This window comes from Theropithecus gelada, chromosome 5 (assembly GCF_003255815.1).
Source record: "Theropithecus gelada isolate Dixy chromosome 5, Tgel_1.0, whole genome shotgun sequence".
In the NCBI taxonomy this organism is placed as follows: Eukaryota; Metazoa; Chordata; class Mammalia; order Primates; family Cercopithecidae; genus Theropithecus; species Theropithecus gelada.
The window spans coordinates 180,119,877-180,141,792 of NC_037672.1; the positions used below are offsets into that span (position 1 = coordinate 180,119,877).

General features: G+C 39.8%; 1 protein-coding gene across 1 annotated transcript in view; it reads left to right on the plus strand.

Annotated features, from left to right (window-relative positions):
• WWC2 (WW and C2 domain containing 2) overlaps nt 1–21,916 on the plus strand; it is a 228,885-nt gene that overhangs the window by 92,743 nt on the left and 114,226 nt on the right. Inside the window, exon 2 of the mRNA XM_025385999.1 lies at nt 11,889–11,998. Within this exon, the coding sequence (XP_025241784.1) occupies nt 11,889–11,998 (110 nt within the window). The remainder of the gene's footprint in view (nt 1–11,888; nt 11,999–21,916) is intronic.

Sequence of the window (21,916 nt, forward strand, 5' to 3'; positions counted from 1 at the left end):
ATTAAGTTTAGGGGGAGTCAAAAGTTATATGAGAATTTTCAACTGTGCAAGGAGTTGGCATCTCTAACTCCTGCATTGTTCATAAGTCAACTGTACGTAAGTTTATACGTGGACTGAAAAAATACCAAAGTATTGGAATAGATGTCACTCTACAGGAAAGTGAAGCAAGGACTTTAATAACAGTTTGTTTTGTTATTTTCTGTATTCTTCGCAATGAGAATCTAACAACGTATAAAATGTGTATTTTTAAGTCAACATTGAAAATTATAGTATATGTAGAGTTTATTTAGTTTGATAACAAAATATGTATATTTTGTACATAGTATTATATCTACATGTGTATATATTTATTTAAAAAACATAGCCTAGAGTGAAACACATCATATTGTTAACTGGGATTACTCCTATGTAGAGAGGTTATAGAGATTTTTTAAAGTCCTCTCAGTTTCTTAAGTTTTGATAAAAGTAGTATAGGTATATTTTAATAATTTAACCTCTTCAAAAGGGAAGTTGTGACCCTTCAGAAAGGTGTGTGCCATGTGTCATTTCTTTGTAGCTCATTCACCAGACTGAATACTCAAACCTCTTCTAGTCTTCGTCCACGAGCAATTATTGTCCACCATGAAATTTACTGGCTGTGTGTTGAACTACAGGTAGGGAATTGAGGCAGCCTTGGTGGATTTCTGTTATTTGTTTGGACGATAATCCTTTTTAAGTTCTCTGCCTCTCTCAAACACTCCTACCTTCTTTGCTGGCATAGCCACTTAAAATTTCAGACTATTTTTCAAAACCAGATAATCTGACAAGCAAACATTACTTGGCACTTAGGAGAGAAAAAGAGATTCAGGTTAAAGTGTTTGTTTGACCACTTTGTTTTCTTCCATGGCATAAAAATACTTTAAAAACTTGCTGAATTATTGAAACACGTGAGATAAATTCTGTTATGTCTTTGTCACTTAAGTCTGTTTTCTGTTGAGATATTCATTGTGATACATAATGTAATGATAACAAAAATAAATCACAAGACCAAATATTTTGATGCAGCATTGAAGGATTTTCTTGTGTCTTGTTCTGTTGTCAGGAAACATATGTATCAACTAACACCTTAATACCAGCCTTCATATTGTTATTTGAATAAATGCACATACTATCACTTCTGTGTAAATAGAACATTTTTGAAAGAATAAATTACAACCCTTTCATGATACAGTGGACGTTTTCTTTCTGCCTGCCTTCCTACTCTTCTTCCATTCAGTCAACATTTATCATGTGTCGACTGTGTATGAGATAAGCATTAGGCATTCTGCTAGAGAGCGAGAAGAAGGCAGGCTCCCTGCCTTTGAGAAGCTCAGAGTTTAGGCTAGAGACTGAGTCTGAGTGTAGTAACATGCCTTAGGTGGCAGCTGATCCCTGTGGATGTGGGACAAGATTCTTGCAACACAATCAAGAATAGTATTTCTAGGTTAAATGGAATTAACATTTTTAAAAATTTAAATATTTTTATTCCAAGTTCTGGGGTACATGTGCGGTAATGTCCAGGTTTGTCACATAGGTAAGTGTGTGCCATGATGGCTTGCTGCACCTGTCACCTCATCACCTAGGTATTAAGCACAGCAGGCATTAGCTGTTTTCCCTAACGGTCTCCCTTCCCCCACCCGGAATCAACATTTTAATGGTTTTTTAACACTGCCAAATTGTTTCTTAAAAGGACTGTATCGAGTTACAAAGTCACCAGCAATGAATGAAAGTAGGTGATGCCCCACATCCTCACCAGAGTGAGTTTCATCACTAAGACAAAGCAAAACAGCCGGAAGCCGTGACTCATACCTATAATCTCCACACTTTGGGAGGCCAACGAGGGCAGATCACTTGAGCTCAGGAGTTTGAGACCATCCTGGGCATCAGACCTCATATCTACAAAGGAGAAAAAAGAAATTTAGCCAAACGTGTTGGTGTGTACCCGTAGTTCCAGCTCCTTGGGAGGCTGAGGTGTTAGAATGGCTTCAGCCTGGGAGGTTGAGGCTGTAGTGAGCTGAGCCATGATCACCCCACTGCACTCCAGCTTGGGTGTCAGTGAGACCCTGTCTCAAAAAAAAAAAAAAGACATAAACAATATTTTAATAGGCTTAAATTTTAGCCTCATTGTTTTATTGTATTTGGCATTTGTTTTTATTATTAGTGATGTTTAACATTTTCCCATGTGTTTTACTATCTTTTGTGAAAATATTCACTGAAAGTCTTGGCATTATTACATACTTGCTACTCCTTTTGAAAACCAACTTACTGAAGTGAAATTCACCTAATGTAAATTAACCATTTAAAATGATCAATTCAATGGCATTAAGTACATTCACAATGTTGTGCAACCAACCCCTATATGTAGTTTCAGAACATTTTCATCACTCCTCCAAGGTACCCACTAAACAGTTTCTATTTGCCCCTTTCCTTGTCACCTGTCAACCACTAACCTACTTTCTGTTTGTATGCATTTGTGAACTATTTCATATAGTGGAATCATACAATATGTGATGTTTTGTTCCTGGCTTCTTTCACTTAGCGTAATGTTTTGGAGGTTCATCCATATTGTAGCGTATGTAAGTATTTCAGTCCTTTTTGTGACTGAATAATATTCCATTTCGTGTATATACCACAATTGTTTATCCATTCACCTGTCGATGGGAATTTGGGCTCTTTCCAGCTTTTGGCTGTTATGAATAATGCTGCTGTTATCATGCACACACGTATTTATTCGAGTACCTGTTTTCACTTCCTTTAGAAGTAGACCTAGAAGTCGTAGTGTGGGATCATATGGTAATTCCATTTTAACTTTTTGAGGAATTGCTAAACCATTTTCTACAGAGGCTGCACCATTTTATGTTCCCACCCACAATGTACAGGGTTCCCGTTTCTCCACATCCTTGTCAATACTCATGTCTTGTGTCTGTGTTTTTTTGATGATAGCCATCATAGTGGGTGTGAACTGGTGCTTCACTGTGGTTTTGATCTGCATTTCCGTAATAACTAATGATATTGAGTATTGTTACTATTTGTATGTAAGTGAGAAAATGAAGGAAAAAGAAAGCCTTGCTCTTGAAGTTATTTTCAAATTAGTTAAGTATCCTTTGAAGAAAGGAAATGTTTACTGAAAATTAAATGAAGTGTCCTACTATTCCGAATAGGAGGGCTGTTAAGCCATTAATTCTGTTTGAATATTTCATCGTTTTCATAACAGAGATACTTGTAAAGCCTCCAGGTTTGTTTTTAACTTGAGCTTGTTTTCCATTTTTCTGTCACCTGGTTGGATTAGGGATCCAACCTGATTTATGCCTTTTAAACAATAGCACTCAAGGTGAACTTCTGGTCCCTGAAGTTTACCGATCAGTATTACTTCAGAACTTAGAGATGTAAATCCTCAGGTCCTTCCCAAATCTACTGAGTCGGAAACTTTGAGGGCGACCCCAACAGTCTGTGTTTTCATACGCCTTTCAGTTGAGTCAGATCCGATGCACGAGTAGGTTTCAGAACCGCTACTGTAAACCAACATTCTCAGGTTGATTCTGTGATAAACAGCTCTTGTGGGAGGTGTAATCCACAATGTTGGTCTCATTAGCACCAACTTTTTTTAGCTTAAGTAGTCAGACAATGTGAACAATTAACTTGGAATATGTTATAACCTCCTATTTAAGAAAGCATAAAGCATACAGTTCTACCTAGAAATTGCAATTCAGTTTACAAATCATGTGAAAAAGAGGAAAGTATTTTTCAAAAGTGACTTTTGATCTTTGGCCAAATACTGAAGTAATTTAAGAGGCACATACCCATGATGTATATTTTTCCTGTTATTTGTAATTTTTCAATTTTTTGGCCCTGCTTTTCATGAGCTATGTTTCCTTTTATTTGTGACTAGACTTTATTTTTTACTTATTCAGAGCCAACATTGTGAAGGTTTTTAGTGTGAAGGCCTATGCAGCAGAGCTTGCAACCACCACTGCCCTATAGTACAAATGTTGACTGGAGGGAGACGTGTGTGTGACCCAAACACATGCTTATTTGAAGAGGAGTGTTTATTTTTTTCTCTGCACAGGCTATTCAAATGGAAAAAGTATATCTACTTTGCAGAGTTTTATGAGGATTTAACTCACACATTTATGTATATTAGAGCATGTGTGGTACATGATAAGCATTCATTAAGTGTTTTATATTGTTAGTATAATTGCTATATGTAAAATTTGGCCTTTTCTTTAACATAGAATATTGTAAGCATTGAAGCTTTTGCAAATACCATATCTGGATCCCAAAACCCAACAGCCTGAGCCATGTGCTTTTTCAAAGGCAAATCACCCACAAATACTGTCTTTCAAGAGTGTATTCATGAAGTAACTGTAGGATTAAGTGTTAGGTGGCAGAAGGGAAATGCTATGATAGGGCCTCCTAAAGTCCTCCTGTTTACAGCCTCTCGGTTAGGATGAGGGGATGGTTAGGAATGGTTAGTAAGTGAATGTCAAAAGAAGAGTCAGAAAATTTGAGGAAAAGTTTTTTAGGGTAGGGGGGATTGAATATATTTATAGACTGAAGGAGAAAAAATTAACCATATGAGAAGAGATAAATATCAGATAATAAGAGATGGAATGAGATTGCAGAGTGGAGAGGAGTGGCTGGGGTAAGGGCAGGAGCCTGGCAGGCTAGCCTGGAGAGGGGATGTGAGACATGTAGAGAGGAGTGGGGTGTGTGGGTCTGGGGAAGCAGACCTGGGAGACAACACAATTGTGTTCAGATATTTGAAAGTCTGTCATGTGGTGGAGGTATCAAACTAGTTCTCCTTGGTACCAGGCGTTAAAACTCATGCCAGCTATAGGATGACCAGACCTAGGACCAATAGGGAGAATGTCTGAGGACCCAAGCAGGTGCAGACATGACATGAACTAATCTGAAGAAATGATCCTGTTTAGGCTACCTCGTTATGTTTCCTGCCAGCTCTGTAGCACTGGGTGAATCCGTTAAATCTTGGAGCAACAGTCTCCTTCCTAACCCGTTGCACCAGGCTAAGGGCCTTCCTGGCCAAGTCCTAGTGTGACAAATTAGTTATCTGCTTGGCTGTCCTTACCTTGGCTCCCCAGGGCAAGGACCAAGTCCTTTCCTTGTTATATCCCCCCACTGCACACAGACAGGATCTAAAACACAGGACTCTGTGACACATATTTTATGTTTCACATAAAACACAAAATTCTGGATGTGTCACATACAGAATTAAGTCTGTAAAAAATGGGAATAGGGGCTGGGCGCAGTGGTTCACGTCTGTAATCTCAGCACTTTGGGAGGCCAAGGCGGGTGGATTACCTGAGGTCAGGAGTTTGAGACCAGCCTGGCCAACCTGGTGAAACCCTGTCTCTGCTAAAAATACAAAAATTAGCTGGGCATGGTGGCGTGCGCCTGTAGTCCCAGCTATGCAGGAGGCTGAGCAGAAGAATCGCTTAAACCTGGGAGGCAGAGGTTGCAGTGAGCCGAGATTGTGCCACCGCACTCTAGCCTGGGTGACAGAAGGAGACTCTGTCTCAAAATAATAGTAATAATAATAGGCCCGGTGCGGTAGCTCACACCTGTAATCCCAGCACTTTGGGAGGCCAAGGTGGGCGGATCACCTGAGGTCAGGAGTTTGAGACCAGCCTGACCAACATGGAGAAACCCCATCTCTACTAAAAATACAAAAAAATTAGCTGGGCATGGTAGTGCATACCCATAATCTTAGCTACCCGGGAGACTGAGGCAGGAGAATCACTTGAACCTGGGAGGCAGAGGTTGCAGTGAGCCAAGATCGTGCCATTGCACTCCAGCCTGGGCAACAAGAGCGAAACTCTGTCTCAAAAAATAAATAAATAAATAAAAATATATATATATTTAAAAAATGAGACTAGAAATACCCATTTTGAAGAATTGTTGTTAGGGCTAAATGAGATAACATATGAAACAACCTTGCATAAATCTTGGAACATAATAGACAACTAATAAAATTAGTTTCTTTCCTTTCTGAAAAAATTAATAGGTCACAAAATGATCTTCAAAATATTGGGTAAGTGTTCTAATAAACAATGATATAAGTTGCCAGACACCTGAAAGGGCTCATGGCAGGAAGAATAGGGGAGTGAGGCTAGACTGGAGCCTCCAGATGCTGCCCAGTCTATTTTTTTGTCTTTAGGTAAAGTGATTTTAGGAAGAGGTGATTCTCCGCATTGTGACTTGTTCTTTCGTTTTGTTTTTGAGACAGTCTCGCTCTGTCACCCAGGCTGGAGTGCAGTGGTGTAATCTTGGCTCACTGCAACCTCCACCTCCCGGGTTCAAGTGGTTACCCTGCCTCAGCCTCCCGAGTAGCTGGGATTACAGATGCCCACCACCATGCCTGGTTAATTTTTGTAATTTTAGTAGCGATGGGTTTTCACCATGTTGACCAGGCTGGTCTTGAACTCCTGACCTCAGGTGAACTGCCTGTCTTGGCATCCCAAAATGCTGGGATTACAGGTATTAGCCACTGCACCTGGCCCATTGTGACCTGTTCTAATATCTGTTTATTTTCTAGAAATTCTATGTAATATGACTTCTTTCTTTTTTTGTTTTTGTTTTTGAGATGAAGTCTCGCTCTTGTCCCCAGGCTGGAGTGCAATAGCCTGATTTTGGCTCCCTGTAACCTCCACCTCCTGGGTTCAAGCGATTCTTCTGCCTCAGCCTCCTGAGTAGCTGGGATTACAGGCGTGTGCCACCACATCTGGCTAATTTTTGTATTTTTAGTAGAGACACGGTTTCACCAAGTTGGCCAGGCTGGTCTCGAACTCCTGACCTCAGGTGATCCGCCCACCTTGGCCTCCCAAAGTGCTGGGATTACAGGCGTGAGCCACCGCGCCTGGCCTTCTAATATGACACTTCTTTCTAATAATTTAAGCTACTTTCCTCACACACAGGGAACTAATCTCATTATTATCTTCCAAAGTGGTTTGTATAATTTTTCCTAAAAGCTATTTTTTTTTCTTGTTGCCTCTATCCACTATTTTCTACTATTCTCCTTTGTCTGTTTCTTTGTGTTGCTAGTTTCCCTATCTAGTGATAGATAGAAGTTGTTGGCCAGGCGCGGTGGCTCACGCCTATAATCCCAGCACTTTGGGAGGCTGAGGGAGGTGGATTGCCTGAGGTCAGGAGTTTGAAACCAGTCAGGCCAACATGGTGAAACCCCATCTCCACTAAAAATACAAAAAAATTAGCCGGGCATGGTGGCGGGCACCTGTAATCCCAGCTACTGGAGAGGCTGAGGTAGGGGAATTGCTTGAACCAGGGAGATGGAGGTTGCCGTGAGCCGAGATCACGCTACTGCACTCCGGCCTGGTTGACAGAGCGAGACTCAGTCTCAAAAAAAAAAGAAAAGTTATTTTGAGGGAACTAATTGACATCATTTATAAATGAAGAATCTTTTAGAACTGTGGAAAGATTTCTAGTGCTTTATCCTTGCTTTAAAATTCAAGTTGTGAAACACATCTTACTTCCTCTCTGTTCTCTTAGAGTAATTCAGTAATGTTCCTGTGAGCAGATTCTGTAGTAATCATAAGCAGTTGACAGTGTGAGCTCTGCTTTGTGTTAGCTAAACAATGAGAACAAGGCCGGGCGCGGTGGCTCAAGCCTGTAATCCCAGCACTTTGGGAGGCCGAGGCGGGTGGATCACGAGGTCAGGAGATCGAGACTATCCTGGCTAACATGGTGAAACCCCGTCTCTACTAAAAATACAAAAAACTAGCCGGGCGTGGTGGCGGGCGCCTGTAGTTTCAGCTACTTGGGAGGCTGAGGCGGGAGAATGGCGTGAACCCGGGAGGCGGAGCTTGCAGTGAGCCGAGTTCACGCCACTGCACTCCAGCCTGGGAGACACAGCGAGACTCCGTCTCAAAAAAAAAAAAAAAAAAAAAAAACAATGAGAACAGATGCTACAAAGTAAAAATAACTGTTAAGACCTGTAATGTTTGTGCTAAACTATACATTTGGGATGCTCTGAATTGTGGCAAGAGTTTTAGTAACCTGAAATGTTTTTTTCAAGTGCTTATTCATTTAGTGCAATTAGTACAAACTCAGTTTTTTTTGGAGTTGTGCTTGTACTCACACGGTATTCACCATCATGTAATTGTGAAGTAAACAGATACATCACTGTATGGCATCTCATGTCATAGGACACGTATTTGAGTTGACAATAAATATTCAATGAGTGTGAAAGAATGATATAATGCCAGCAAGGAGAGGAAATACCATGCAGAGTTAAATTTTGCATATAAACATTGGCAAAGTGCTGCAGTAAATTACCGTTTTCTTCATAATATGAAATTCCTTTGCACAGTGCAAAGGAAGACCTTTTTAAGCAAACAGTAATCTCTGGAATTCAGCATAAAGACTCTAGTTAATTTCAGGATTTTGTTGTTGTTGCTTGTTGTTGCTCCTTTGCAGAGAACCAACCAAAAACAAACTCCATCCATTTTTACTTAACTCAAAGAAAGCTTGAATGTGTAAGAAATTCCTTGTGTACAACAAGAAGAAGAAATTTAAAAGTTAATTAACATTTCAGTTCACTGTATTTGTTTTAATTTATATTGTTTGTAATTTTGGAATACGTCTGTTAGTTCTTTTTGCTTTGTGTTAAACTTCTTAGTACATCATAGTAATATTTTCTTTTTATCAGGATAGCACCGTAATTGGGTGCTTAATTTGTTTGGAACCTGATAATGTTGTCTATTTATATTTTATAATTTGCATAAGAATTCAATCCTAAAATTTTAATATTTGCAAATATCTATGTAATGCTTTTACTTATTGATAGAGTGCAGAGAAAATATATATGTTTATCCATATATAGAAAATAAAGTATTAAATTGATATTTGAAGGAACTCTGCAAAGAGATTTTTATATTCAAAATTTTGGGAATGGAATCTTCTGAATTTTTCAGAGTTCACGATTACATGTATACCTACAGATGTAATTGTAGTCTTAGAACAGTGACAATTAAATGCTTATCTGCTAACCAGTTAGTGGAAGAAACTGGATTATTTCCAAATGTAATCAAGTTACTATTAACTTGTAATCATAGCACATGCTCTCAAGCTTTTATAGCTTCTTATTCTTAAAGTAATAAGTATATTCCTGCCGTACTCATGCTTAAGCACATCGAATTGGTGCCTGGGTAATACTGGTCTAATATTTCTCTTTTGTCACTTAAACTTACCATTCTCATGTTTCCTCCTCCTTCATTTCTTTAGGATGCATGTGCCTTTTAGACAGCATTGATAGTGGAGTTAGTGAAAGAGAATCATCAAACAATGATATAGAGGGTGACCTGGCACAGGAGCTCTATCTAGTTGCTTTATTGAGGTAGTCAAAGAGACCATGTATGTAGACAAGGAGGTGTCCTAGGGTATAGGGATTTTTGATATGGTATCTCACTCTTTGTCAAAAGAAAAATCAGTTTTCTGGGACAGTTTTGATATAAGACAGAATTTGAGCACAATTCTAAGAATAAATTGTTTTGCATTTGAACTCAGATTGAGTTCAAATATACTCCATGTTTACAAAGTGAATATGGCAAGTTGCCACATTTGGGCATATTGCTTAACATGTTTGAGATTCATTTTACTCATCTAACATATATTGAAGCTTACCATTTCTCGGGTGTTATACTGTTTAGTTCCCATCTAAACTTAATCTTTCCTCCTATTCCCTTAAAAAATTACGTTAGGAAACTAGGGCTTTTAAGGCTAATGACTTGCTCTAGGTTGTATAGTGAGTAAGTGGCAGAATAAAGATTTGAGCCCAGATCTCTTTGATACCAAATTTCAAGCTCTTGACTTCTAAGCCCGTGGTTCCCACACTTTAGTGTGGAGCAGAAGTACCTGGAAAGCATACATTGCTGGGACCTAGAGTTTCTGATTCTACAATAGGGCTCAAGAATTTGTATTTCTATTATTTTTTTTAAATCATTTTAGTTTTTTTTAGAGACAAGGTCTTGCTCTGTTGCCCAAGCTGGAATTCAGTGGTGTGATCACGGCTCACTGCAGCCTTGAACTCCTGGGCTCAAGTGATGCTCCCACCTTGGCTTCCCAGAGTGTGGAGATTACAAGCATGAGCCACCATTCCTGGCTAATTTTTTATTTTTTGTAGAGACAGGGTCTCACTGTGTTGCCTAGGCTGGTCTTGAACTCCTGGTCTCACCCATCCTCCTGCCTCAGCCTCCCATAGTGTTGGAATTACAAGTGTGAACCATGGTGCCCAACTAGAATTTGTGTTTGTAACAAGGTCCCAGATGTTGATGCTGCTGGTTCTGGGAACTGTATTCTGAGAACCACAGTTCTATGCTGTGCTGCCTGACTTGATTCCTCTGAGGGATAAATGAGAGAGTTCACATGTGCTTGTGTTAATAATCTGACACTTTGACTACTTATAACGTCCCGGATGCTCTTCCAAGTTAATTTCTTTTTATCCTGAGTTTAATTTTAGGAGCTAGTTAAATTGCAGGGAGAGTATGTGAGGGTGTAATCATCACTTAAAAGAGAAGGAAACTGAGGTAGGAAGAGGTGCCCAGTAAGTGGTCTCACAGTGAGTCAGTGGTAGAACGGGTTATCCTCATTATTGCTTCTGTCTGCTGAGCTGATTTGGAAGGCCAGTGTCTTCTTTGGAGCTATCTCTAGGAGGAGAGATTTCATGCTATAGGAAGGTTGAGAGGAAAATAGATCCTTCCTTTCTATTGCTGTTTTGTGTCCTTGGATGACTATTGCAGAGTAGGCCTGGAAAAAAAGAATTTTCCTCCTTTTATATCATTCTTCAGCATTCTGAAGGGTGGATGATGTACTTTGTTATTCTGAAGAATGATAGAATTCTGAAAATGACCTATATTTCAGTTGAACGTGAGATCTTTGATAGTCGTTAGCATGGATAAAAGGGATTCCAGGAGATTTTGTATGTAAGAACCATGCTAGTGGTGCCAGTGCGTTAAGTTAGAAAATGTGTTGACTGATGGTGGCCACCCTCCAGCAAGGCATCTGTGGTGTTAACCTGCCCATGGCTGCTCCAGTAGCCAGGGAAAATCTCAAAAGCAAAATGCAAGAGAGTGAGAAAAAAAAATGTATTGTAATTAAGTCTGAAACCTGTACTCTGCTTAGGAAACTGTGTAGTTTCTTCATTCATTTTAAAGAGAAAAACTCCTACAGAGAAAGTGTCTTAAAGAAAAAATGGTCTTGAGAGAGTATAAAGCAATTTCAAAAGGTGAGATCACATTGATATATGAATGAATACTTTATGTATTTGGTTTGGTTCAAAATTTTGTTGAGTGACTGTTATGTACAAGATACTTATAAAAAAAATTGTCCTTCCTCTCAAGGAGAACTTATAGTAGACTTCACAGTTGAGTGTTTAGTTAATTTATATATGAACATCCAGTCTGAAATTGATGTAACCTGATGCGGATCTTGTCTCGAAACTACTGATAGTATTTTCATGATACCAGTATTTGAATCCTGGGATACATTTTTCTTTTTAATGGGGTATCTGTTTCACTGCAGAGCTAGAGCTAGATCCCAGGCTTCCTCACTCTCAGCTTGGCGTTCTCCCTGGTTTAGGATGTCTTTATTTATTTATTATATAGATTTATCTCCAAATACTAGATTTATCTCCAAATATTAAGCAGTGAACTTTCAAAAGGTTACTGTGACTTGTCCTACTTTTTTGGATATACACATCTGTATTTTATCCTTGTTTTTTTTTTTTTTTTCTTCAAGATTTTAAATGCAACCTAGACACTTGTGGTTAGGGTGCTGAATTTTGACATATGTGGTTTGACGGAAAGAATCACTGGTGTGTCTATTCTGGTTTGTTGTAGGTTAACGAAGCCCTTGTCATTTGCTGATTGTGTTGGGGATGAGCTGCCGTGGGGATGGGAAGCAGGGTTTGACCCTCAGATTGGTGTCTACTACATCGATCACATCAACAGTAAGTTTTCCTTTTTGATAAAAGCAAATATATCAGAAAAGTAATCCCCCAAAACCTACAGGCACACAAAAGGATAAACATGTTACAAAGTGAATTTCCAAAACCCCATTTTCTTAGTGACTAACATTTAACTGAAATGCCTCTCTTGGTATTTGGGGCATGTACATAGAGTTGTCCTTATGGGGACGGAGAGGGAGAAAGGGTGTGCCTGCCTGCCTGCCTACCTGCTGGGGAGTGAGGATTCTCCTTCAGCACAGGTCTGGGAACCTGTGGGGATCAGAGCCACTGGGCTCCTCTTTCCATGGCCACTGCACCTTCTGACAGGGCTCCTCCTTTCCGTGTGCTTTTTGTCACAGAAAGACTTGGGCCTTGGCACAGTGTGGTTTGTAGGCTGAGACTGGGGAGGGGTTGGCCCTCATCAGTGGCTCTGGAAGACATAGCATAGCTGGGAAAGGTCCTGAACCTCTTCCTTTTTTCTGTTTCCTGATTTCTGTGTCGTTGGAAGGGGAAAACCTCTCATTTTAACAGCTTTTAGATCTCTCACATCTCTGACATGGTGAGTCTAGCGCAGAGGATACCGTGACCGTGAATGACTTTCAAAAACACATACTTTGAAATATTTTTATATATTAGTATATGTTTGTGTGCGTGTTTATATGAATATCTAGCTCTCTATCTACTCCTTTAAAAATTTATTCAGATGGTAGCATACAATACTCATTCATTTTGCTTATTCACTTAAAAATAATTATATTATTTTTATAGATTTTGGGGAATACATAATGAATTTATTCCTCATTGTCTTCTTTCTTTGAGTTCTATTCTTATATTTAAAATTTGTATATGCAGTACTCTGTAGTATCTTTAGGAACAGTACCACTGTAGCAAAGTGTTTCATTTGATACTCACTCATTAGTGATGGCTTGCAGTGCCCTTGTGTAGGTAGATGATATATTTCTCAAGAGGCCAAAAAAGCCTGTATTGTTAGCTGCGAGGCACCATCTTCCAGGCGGGTGAGGTGGAGGGGCGGAAAGGAGCATAAGCACTCTGAAGTCTGGTGAGCACATACGGTTAGTGATCTGTTTCAGTAGAACACCTGTCATACACAGTTTGGGAACCAGCTTTCATGTATACTGTACATTATTAGTTCAACACAAATACAAATAATAGTTTCTACAAGTTGTTGCCTCAGCCTCTTTTATATGACCAGAAGAAATGTGACTTTTTTGTAGAGATATTCTTTCTCTCTCCCTGAAAGTTTCTAAAAGTTCTATGTAGAATTAATGATTGTGTTTTTAAGTTAGCTTTTAATTTTGTGTTTTCTAATAAATGTTTATTGATATACTGTATTAGTATATACCAGGTTTTATTGTGTATCAGTCACTGATAACCAACTGTCATCTGTAAGGGTGAAATGAACTAATTTTGGTAAAATTAAGTTCATTTTAAGCACTGTGTGTCACCCTTATGTCATTGCAAATAAACAAGACAGTGAAATATCTGAAATGTATTAACTATTTAACTCTCACTTTTATGCTTATTTTAGATGAATAATTGTGTAGCTTTCTTTCCTTAAAGTAGTATTTGAGGAACCAGAAACCAACCTCACCATCCTAGGTCAACAAAAATAAGCTCTCTTGGTACCATAATGAGAAAAGGAATCCTCTCAGCCTCCTTCTCAACACCTACAAACTCTTTGGTACCTAAACCCACCTTCAGGGCTTCCTCCTCTTTCTCAGTGAAAGAGGCGTTCCTCTGGACACCTCCACCCCTACAGATACCTCTTAGTAACTTTCCTATTCCATCCTTCTCTCCTGTTTGGTGTCTTTATTAGTTATTTCCTGATTTTAAAATGTTCTCCTACCATTTCTATTAATAAATGATTCTTTTGTCTTAATATATAAACACTGGAAACTCTCAAAACGAAACCAAAACTGCAAAAGAAATACAAACAGATGGCATTAAACTCCCTCTCCTCACCCTCTCAAAACCGTCCTTCAACCAGAATCCATCGCCATCTGTGGTTGCCTCCTCTTCCCTTCACAGCCAGACTTGCTGAAAGCTGTAGTCTGCAGGAACTCCACTTCCTCCGTTGTTCTCCATCATCTCGTCGAACCTGTTCTTGCTGAGGGCACCTGAGACCCCGTGATGTAGTTTGGATATTCGTCCCATCTAAATCTCATGTTGAAATGTAATCTCCAGTGCTGGAGATAGGGCCTGACCAGAGGTGATTGGATCATGGGAGTGGATTTCTCATGATGGTTTAGCGCCATCCCCTTGGTGCTGTCTTTGCTGTAATGAGTTCTCACAAGATCTGGCTGTTTGAGGTGTGAAGCCTCTTCCACTTGCTCTCTTGCTTCCTCTCTCACCACATAATGTACCAGCTCCTGCTTTGCCTTCCGCCATGAGTAAAAGCTCCCTGAGGCCTCCCCAGGAGCCCAGCAGATGCTGGGGCTGTGCTTGTACATCCTGCAGAACCGTGAGGCAATTAAACCTCTTTTCTTTTCTTTTCTTTTCTTTTCTTTATAAATGCCTCAGTCTTGGGTATTCCTTTATAACAAGGCAAGAAGGGTCTAATATACCCCACAAACTGTCAAATTCGAACAAGACTGTAGTCTCGTCTCTGTGACTTGTCACTGTGAGTTATTCCCTCCTGCTCTCTACTCTTTGGATTTTGTGACATACTGTTCACATATCTGACCGCACCTGCCTAGATTTCTTTTGCTTGTTTCTTCTTCACTGGGGCCTGCTGTCAGGATTTCTGTAACAGTCTTCTGCTGTGTGCATGCTGCAGACCTCCTTGGGTGATGACTTCAGTTACTTCCTTCAGGCTGCTGGCTGCCACATCTGTCTAAGTCTTTCTCAGAGTCCAGATGCATATGTTCTTTCCTTGCTAGAAGGCTCTTCCCAGTCTGCTTGCATCGGCCTCTCCTTTTTCATCTCCTGCCCTGCCTAGCACTGGAGACCTCTAGGAGTACCCTGTGTCTCCTGGGCTGGCCGCCTTTCTTTGCATCTGTGGAGTCGAGCCTGAGCACTCTCTGCACAGCCCCTAGGCCCTCCTTTTGACTGAAGGCCACATCCTTCTAGGGGCGGTCTGCTCAGGTGCCACTGCTTCCCATAGGCCTTCTCTGATACCCACCCCTCCACCTCACAGGTCTCCGTCCCATTCTGGTCAAATGCCCCATCCAGATACTTCTGGAGGACCAAGTGCATAGGAATTTTTTAAAAAGGGTTGTCATATTGCATTTATACTAGTTTTTGTATGTTATCCTCACTAAATTATGAGCTTCTTGAGGGAGGGCAGTGACTGTATCTTTTGTTTTCATCGCTGGGCAACTAGTATAATGATAAACACTTAAAAGGTTAAAAAGAAGAGCTTTATTGCTTAACTCAGCAATCAAAAGCTTTCTGTTCTTATTTAAAGGAATTAAAGTACATTTCAAGTATAAATTATGTGTCAAAAAACACCATGTTGAATATTTTAAAACTTCACTATTAGAATATAAAATTTTAAGTCTGCTATTTTGCTTTAATGGTAATGGTATTCTAGTGGTCTGATGTACCCAAATTACCAACAGCAAACAGTTCACCCACTGAAAACGATCTGGTCCATTGTCTCATTAATCTTCAAGACATTCCTGTGAAGTAGTTTAGGAAGCAAACGGTATTATCTTCTCAAACAGCTGTTCCACACATATGTTGTGTTCTGACGTTGTATAGTTTCAGCATAATTTTCTCATTATTTAAAGAAAAAATTAAATAAGGAATGTTTGGCTGTTTAACACGTTTCTAACAAACACTATTGAATATTTAGAAGTAGAAGATTTGACCTTGACAGTAAAAGTTATTTTAGGCCGTAAGTGTTTTATGATCACATTCACCTTTCGGTGGGTATGTGTGGAGTGGGGGTATAGATATCAACGAGGGATGTTTGTAACTGGAAGGGAAATGAGGAGGTATGGTTTGTAAGGTTTTGATATTATTAATACAACCAGAAGTAAATCACTTTTTGGTAGAGTCTGAGTTGTACTATAACTTTTTTTTCTTTCTTTTAGTAATTGAGGTTTCATTTACATACACAAAAATGCACAGATTTTGAGCATGTATTTTGGGTGGACTTTGACATATGTATAATCCTTTGTAACTTGCCCCCGCATCAAGGTACAAACTTCTTCAGTCCCTCTAGTAAGTTCTGTCCTGCCCCTTTCCAGTCAGCCCTCCCTACTGCTGCAGACATTGTTCTGATTTCTATCACCATAGCTTAATTTTGTCTGTTCTGGAACTTCATGTAAAAGGATTTGCTCAGTTTTGGGAATAGATCCTTTCAACATGTTTTGCAGTTTGCACCTGTAGTCCCACCTACTTGGGAGGCAGTTTACACCTGTGGTCGCACCTACTTGGGAGGCTGAGGTGGGCAGATTGCTGGAGCCTAGGAGTTCAAGGCTGCAATGCGCTATGATCACACCACTGCACTCCAGCCTGGTTGACAGAGTGAGACCCTGTCTCAAAAACAAACAAACAAACGAAAAGTAATGGTATATAAGAGAAAAGTAAAAATATAGATAAATGAAAAGAAGAAAAATTATGTTCATACAACCCAGAGTTAACTAAGTATTCTAAATCTTTTCATGTGTATCCTTCCAGGCTTGATACATGCATGCACATATACACAGTTTTTTAAAATTTATTTTTGTTTTATTTTTTTGGGGTAGAAATGGCATCTCTCTGTGTTGCCCAGACTGGCCTTAAATCTGACTGCAAGGAATGCCCCTGCCTCATACACAGCTTTAAATGTATTTTACCTCTCAAACGGGATTATATTATATATACTATTTTATAAACTTTTTCATTTAATGTATAATTTTCATCAAAAAATTTTTTTCTCCATCATATCAATTGATAATAGAACCTCACATTTCTGTCAGATGATTTTCGTAGAATATAGTGAAGATTCTTTGAAGCTGAGCATGGTGGCTCTTGCTTGTAGTCCCAGCTACTCAGGAGGGTGAGGTGGGAAGATCACTGGAGCCTAAGAGTTCAAGGGCAGTCCTGGTAACGTGCAAGACCTCATCGCTTTAAAAAAAAAAAAAAAGGATCCTTTTGTGCACTTGCATAAAACCCTTCTGTGGCACATTATTGCTTACAAAATGAGTTTCATATTCATTCACTGGACATTCAAGACATCACAGGCTAGTCCTTCTTGGAGTATTGGTAAAGCAATGAGAGCATATAGTGAAATAAGGAAAGGACCACCAGCATGCTAGGAGAACGTGGGGAAGCATGAAGAAGCAGCCTTTCCATCCTAAAGAGTGTGGCCGTGGCTACTTGGAGAAAGTGCTTTAAGCTGACACCCAAGAGATGGCTGAGTTAACCAGGCTGGAGGAAAAGGGGGTGGGGAAGAAGGAGGACGGCAAGTAGATTCCAAGGTCTCAAGAGGCTAGAGAAAGCAAGACTTGAGGAAAGACATGCAGGAAATTCAGTGCAGCTGAAGGCTGGTGTGACTGGGGTAACCGGGGGTTTTGGCTGGGGCAGGGAACGGGCCAGGTTCTTTTGTCAGGAATCTTTCAAAGCCCTCTTTACTGCCTGTTCCATGGAACTGGACTCTTTTTCAGCCAGAAGAAACTCATTTGTCTCTAAACTGCCATGGCACTTAGCCATTCTCCACTCGAGGCACTAATCGTGTTCTACATATATGTATGTCACTATTTCTACGTTTTGCAAGTTTCTTGGAAGGAGGGTTGATGCCTGAATATCTTATTTTCCCTGTAGTAGATGGTCGATAATTGTCTGTAGGAATTAATGAACAAATAGTAAATACAGCAGATACTTTATAAAAAGGAAGATAAGGAAAGTTACTTATATTCATTTGATTTATTCTTCCTGAGCACAGTAGGAAGAATATAAATATCCTTTATAGACAAAAATAATCTTCTTTGAAGAATCTAACATTATCTTCCATGATAAGCTCTTGTAACTCACATGTGTTCTCTACCTATAAAGTTTCACATCTATAAAACTGATGGAATGTGAATTCCTTGAGGTACAGGGCATTTTAACAGTTTTATATATTGCTTCTTTGATATAGTAGAAAACAGCAAATTATATTGTAATGCCATGAGCTCCCAAGGCCACTAGGTCTTAATAAAAAATACCACATTTGTATAATATACTTGAGTATTTACATTTAAAAAATAATCTTCACAAATCTGTTCTGCAAATACAGTGATGGAGATGAAGCACAATCCTGCTTTATGAAGCCTTCTTCTAAGGTGCCTTGGGAACCGTCTTTTGCAGTTCATATTTGAATTGTGCAATATTTCGGAGATGAGAATGCTTCCCACTGACCCTCTTGTAATGTGCGGTGTTTAAACCAGTCTCCCGGAGTGTTTTTCCTGACCTGTCCAAGACAAATGCTGAAGTTTATTATCATCTTCATTATTGCACCTTATTCACTGAAGTGTCAGTCAGTGTTTTGTGGCATTTTAGCCAATGACAAATATTTTATTGAAATATACTGTGTCCCCAACATGGGGGAAATATGATTGGCTGAAACCTCAAAAGATTGAAAGAGAACTGAGAGTACATATCTTATAATTATTATAACTTGAGAACTTTTCAGATTTTTAACATACATTTTTAATTTTTATTATCTCTTTATTTCATTAGTTTATTAATTATGTATCGCATCATCACAAATTCTCCCAAAACTTACTGGTTTAAAATAATATTTATTATCTCATGGCTTCTGTGGGCCATGAATCTAGGCAAGACTTAGCTGGATCCTCCAGCTCAGGGTCTCTGTGGTGGTTTGCAATCAAGGTGTCAGCCAGGCTGCAGTCATCTCAAGGCTGCCTGGAGAAAGATTTGCTTCCAAGCCACTCGTACGGTTATTGGCAGGATTCACTTCCTTGTTGGCTGCTGGCCACAGGCCTCCCTCGTTCCATGCCACGTGGGCCTCTCCACAGGACAGCTCACAGCAGGGCAGCTTGCTTTGTTAGAGTCAAAAAGCCAAGAAAAATCAGGGAGAGAGAGAGTGAGCAAGACAACAGCACGGTCTTTTGTAACCTCATCTCAGAAGTAATGTCTTGTCACTTATTTTATGTTCTGTTCATTAGAAGCAAGCCATCAGATCTACCCAAACTCGAGAGGCATAAATTACTAGGAGATGAGGATTATTGGGAGTCATCTACAGTTGTGAAAACTTTTCAAGACCATACATTTATGTTTGTTAGAGGATGAGTTCTATACTTTGAGGCAGGTTAAGAAGTTTTATTACAGTTCTCAAGGGAAGGGGGCATAGTACACCATTCCGGGCCATATGGTGGAGAAGTGCTTGGGTTGGTTGGGAGGCAGAAGGAGCAGAGGAGAAATCATGGCCCAGAGCCTGTATTGTGGTTTCCTTGGGAAGGAATGAGTGAGACAGGGTACGCAAGTCTGAACGAGTTTAGGATTGGCTAGATTGAATAATTTCGGCAGACTCTGGGTTATGGGAATGGTCTCTAGTTGTCCAGCGTCTTCCCCTGGAGGGTGATGTAGGGCAGGGGAAATACTGGTTTGGTGTGTGAGTTAGATAAAAGAGGAGGTTAGGGATATGGGCTTTGGACTGTTGGTTTACATATGAAGGATGGGCTCATGGGAGTCATTTGCTATCTTAAGAATTAAGTTAGCCCTGGGAGGGGCAGTCTCTTCCCAGACAGCAAGGCCCCTGAGACATCAAAGCATCACAAAACATATAAAATTTTTTAAAAAAATGATCAATACACCATCCACTGACAAATGGAAAGTGCAACACTGTGTGTCATATAAGAAACTTTGAGAAGCAATATTTTGTTGATTGTTTTTCAGTCTCATCTGCTGATCTGCCCCTGACATCTTGTATAAATACGTATGTGGTAGAGTGAGCAAATTCCACTAAGGGAAGAGGAAGCAGAGTGGATATAATTTTATAATTTATTAAGTTACAAGACTCCTTTTTCCCCAGTGTTGCTGCCACGTGCACAGATTGAGGGGAGGTGTTGAGCATATGTATATATAATTCATTTGTTACAGCTGACTCTATCCCGTTTTCATCAGCTAGTTCAAGCCAGGGTAGGTTAACATGGGTGCAGAGTGATCTGTGGAGCCTTAGTTCTAGACACAGATGCTCTCTGGAGTCAAGGCTGGGGTAAGCAATGTGACTTTATAATTTCTTTGCTTTTGCAGTCCGAGTATCAGAGACAGTGTTATAGCTTACCAGCATTAAAGGCTTTTTGTATTTTGCAGTATCTCATTTAATCCTCCAAACAGCCCCCTGAATTAGCTCCATTTTGTAAAGGAGGAAATTGAACCCTGAAGAGGTTTAAGAACCTGCTCAAGGTCACACAATTTGTAAATGACACACCTGGATTTGAACCCAGTTAGACTGAATACAGAGTTTATGATCTTCTGGGATATTACATCTCAGTTCTTTTTTCCAGTATTCATATTCTTAAAACTTCCTCAGGACTCAAATGATTCATGTGCTTCTTTTTTTTTTTAACCTTACTTCATTACGACCTGAGTCTCAGTATTCTCAACGTACATTCCAATGTGGAGTCATTTTAATTATTCAGGTATTAGGAGGAAGGAAGAATTATCCCTCCTTTTCCTGTTTAGTTTTTCACAATCCATGTACCTCAGTCTTTCTGCCACCCAGGTTAATGCTACCGTATCATTTTCTTTTTTTCTTCTTCCTCCTGCACCTCGGTACCTCCTCGTCTCCTTCCAGTAATAAATGCTGAGGTTCTTGTTGGAACACTTCCCTTTTGTATGTTCCGTAGTCCTTCTGTATCTACCCCTTTCGTTTCCAGTGTAGTCTGGGCTGACTGATGTATACTCTCTACACCCCTGGGAAAGGGGTTGTGGAACTCTGAGTGGGCTGTGGAAGTATTTTCAGGTATGATATGACATCAAGGGCTTAAAATCTAAGAGTACTGTTAGTAATGGTGCACAAAAATGATTTTATTGAGGCAATTAGGCTGTGCCTTAATCTAATTTTATGTTTTACAATAACCAGAGCAGCTTATTTATTCAGTTCTCTAGTAGAATCTTAGAAAAGGATTGCTAGAACTTGCTGTTACATTTCTCTGTTAATGACAGGTTTATTTTCCTTTTTTATTTTCAAGAGTGAATCTTCCTCTCATTTCTCCCCTGCCTTGCCCATACACACAATGTTACTAAGAGCCGTCACAGGAGGATATGAGAAGTACAGTCCAAGACCAAACTTCTTTCATTTCCATTTGCATAGATTATACAAGGGTACGTTGGGTTGAGTTCTCTCAGAAGCAAGCCCTAAGCCAAGAATTTAAGTGAACGTGGTTTATGAAGGAAATCCCGGGATAAACCATTAGGGAAATGAGGAAAGAAGGAAAGTGAGGGAAAAAAACAAGTGAAGGTTTTATTTCTGTGAAGTCTCTGACTCCACTTGATTGTGGTGACTCCAAAGTACAATTTCTACCTCAGAGTTTGCTCTACCTGGGGGTTCTTTCTGTCTTCTTCACTAGTCAGTCACTGGCTGCAGGTGAGTTAGCGAAGTGCTCTAGAGCAGTCAGACATCCATCAACAGCAAAGAGCAGACCATGGCAGAAAGACCCGAGAATACCAGGATAGGACACCAACAGTGTCCACTACAAAGGCTACATCAGAAAATATTCGTCCATATTTCACCCTCTTTGTACATCCAAGAGACGTGAGAGTAAGAGAGGTAAAATATTTCTCCTAGAGTCTCACATCTGACTAGTTGGATATGGAATCCACACGGCCTTACTCCCTAACCAGTGCTCTTTTCAACAGCTGATAGCGGCAAAGGATTTTTACTGCTGTTCTGATAGCATCCGTTTGTCTGCCTATAGCATCCCTTTGTCCTTTATAACTGAGGTATTGTTATACCTCAGTTCTCTT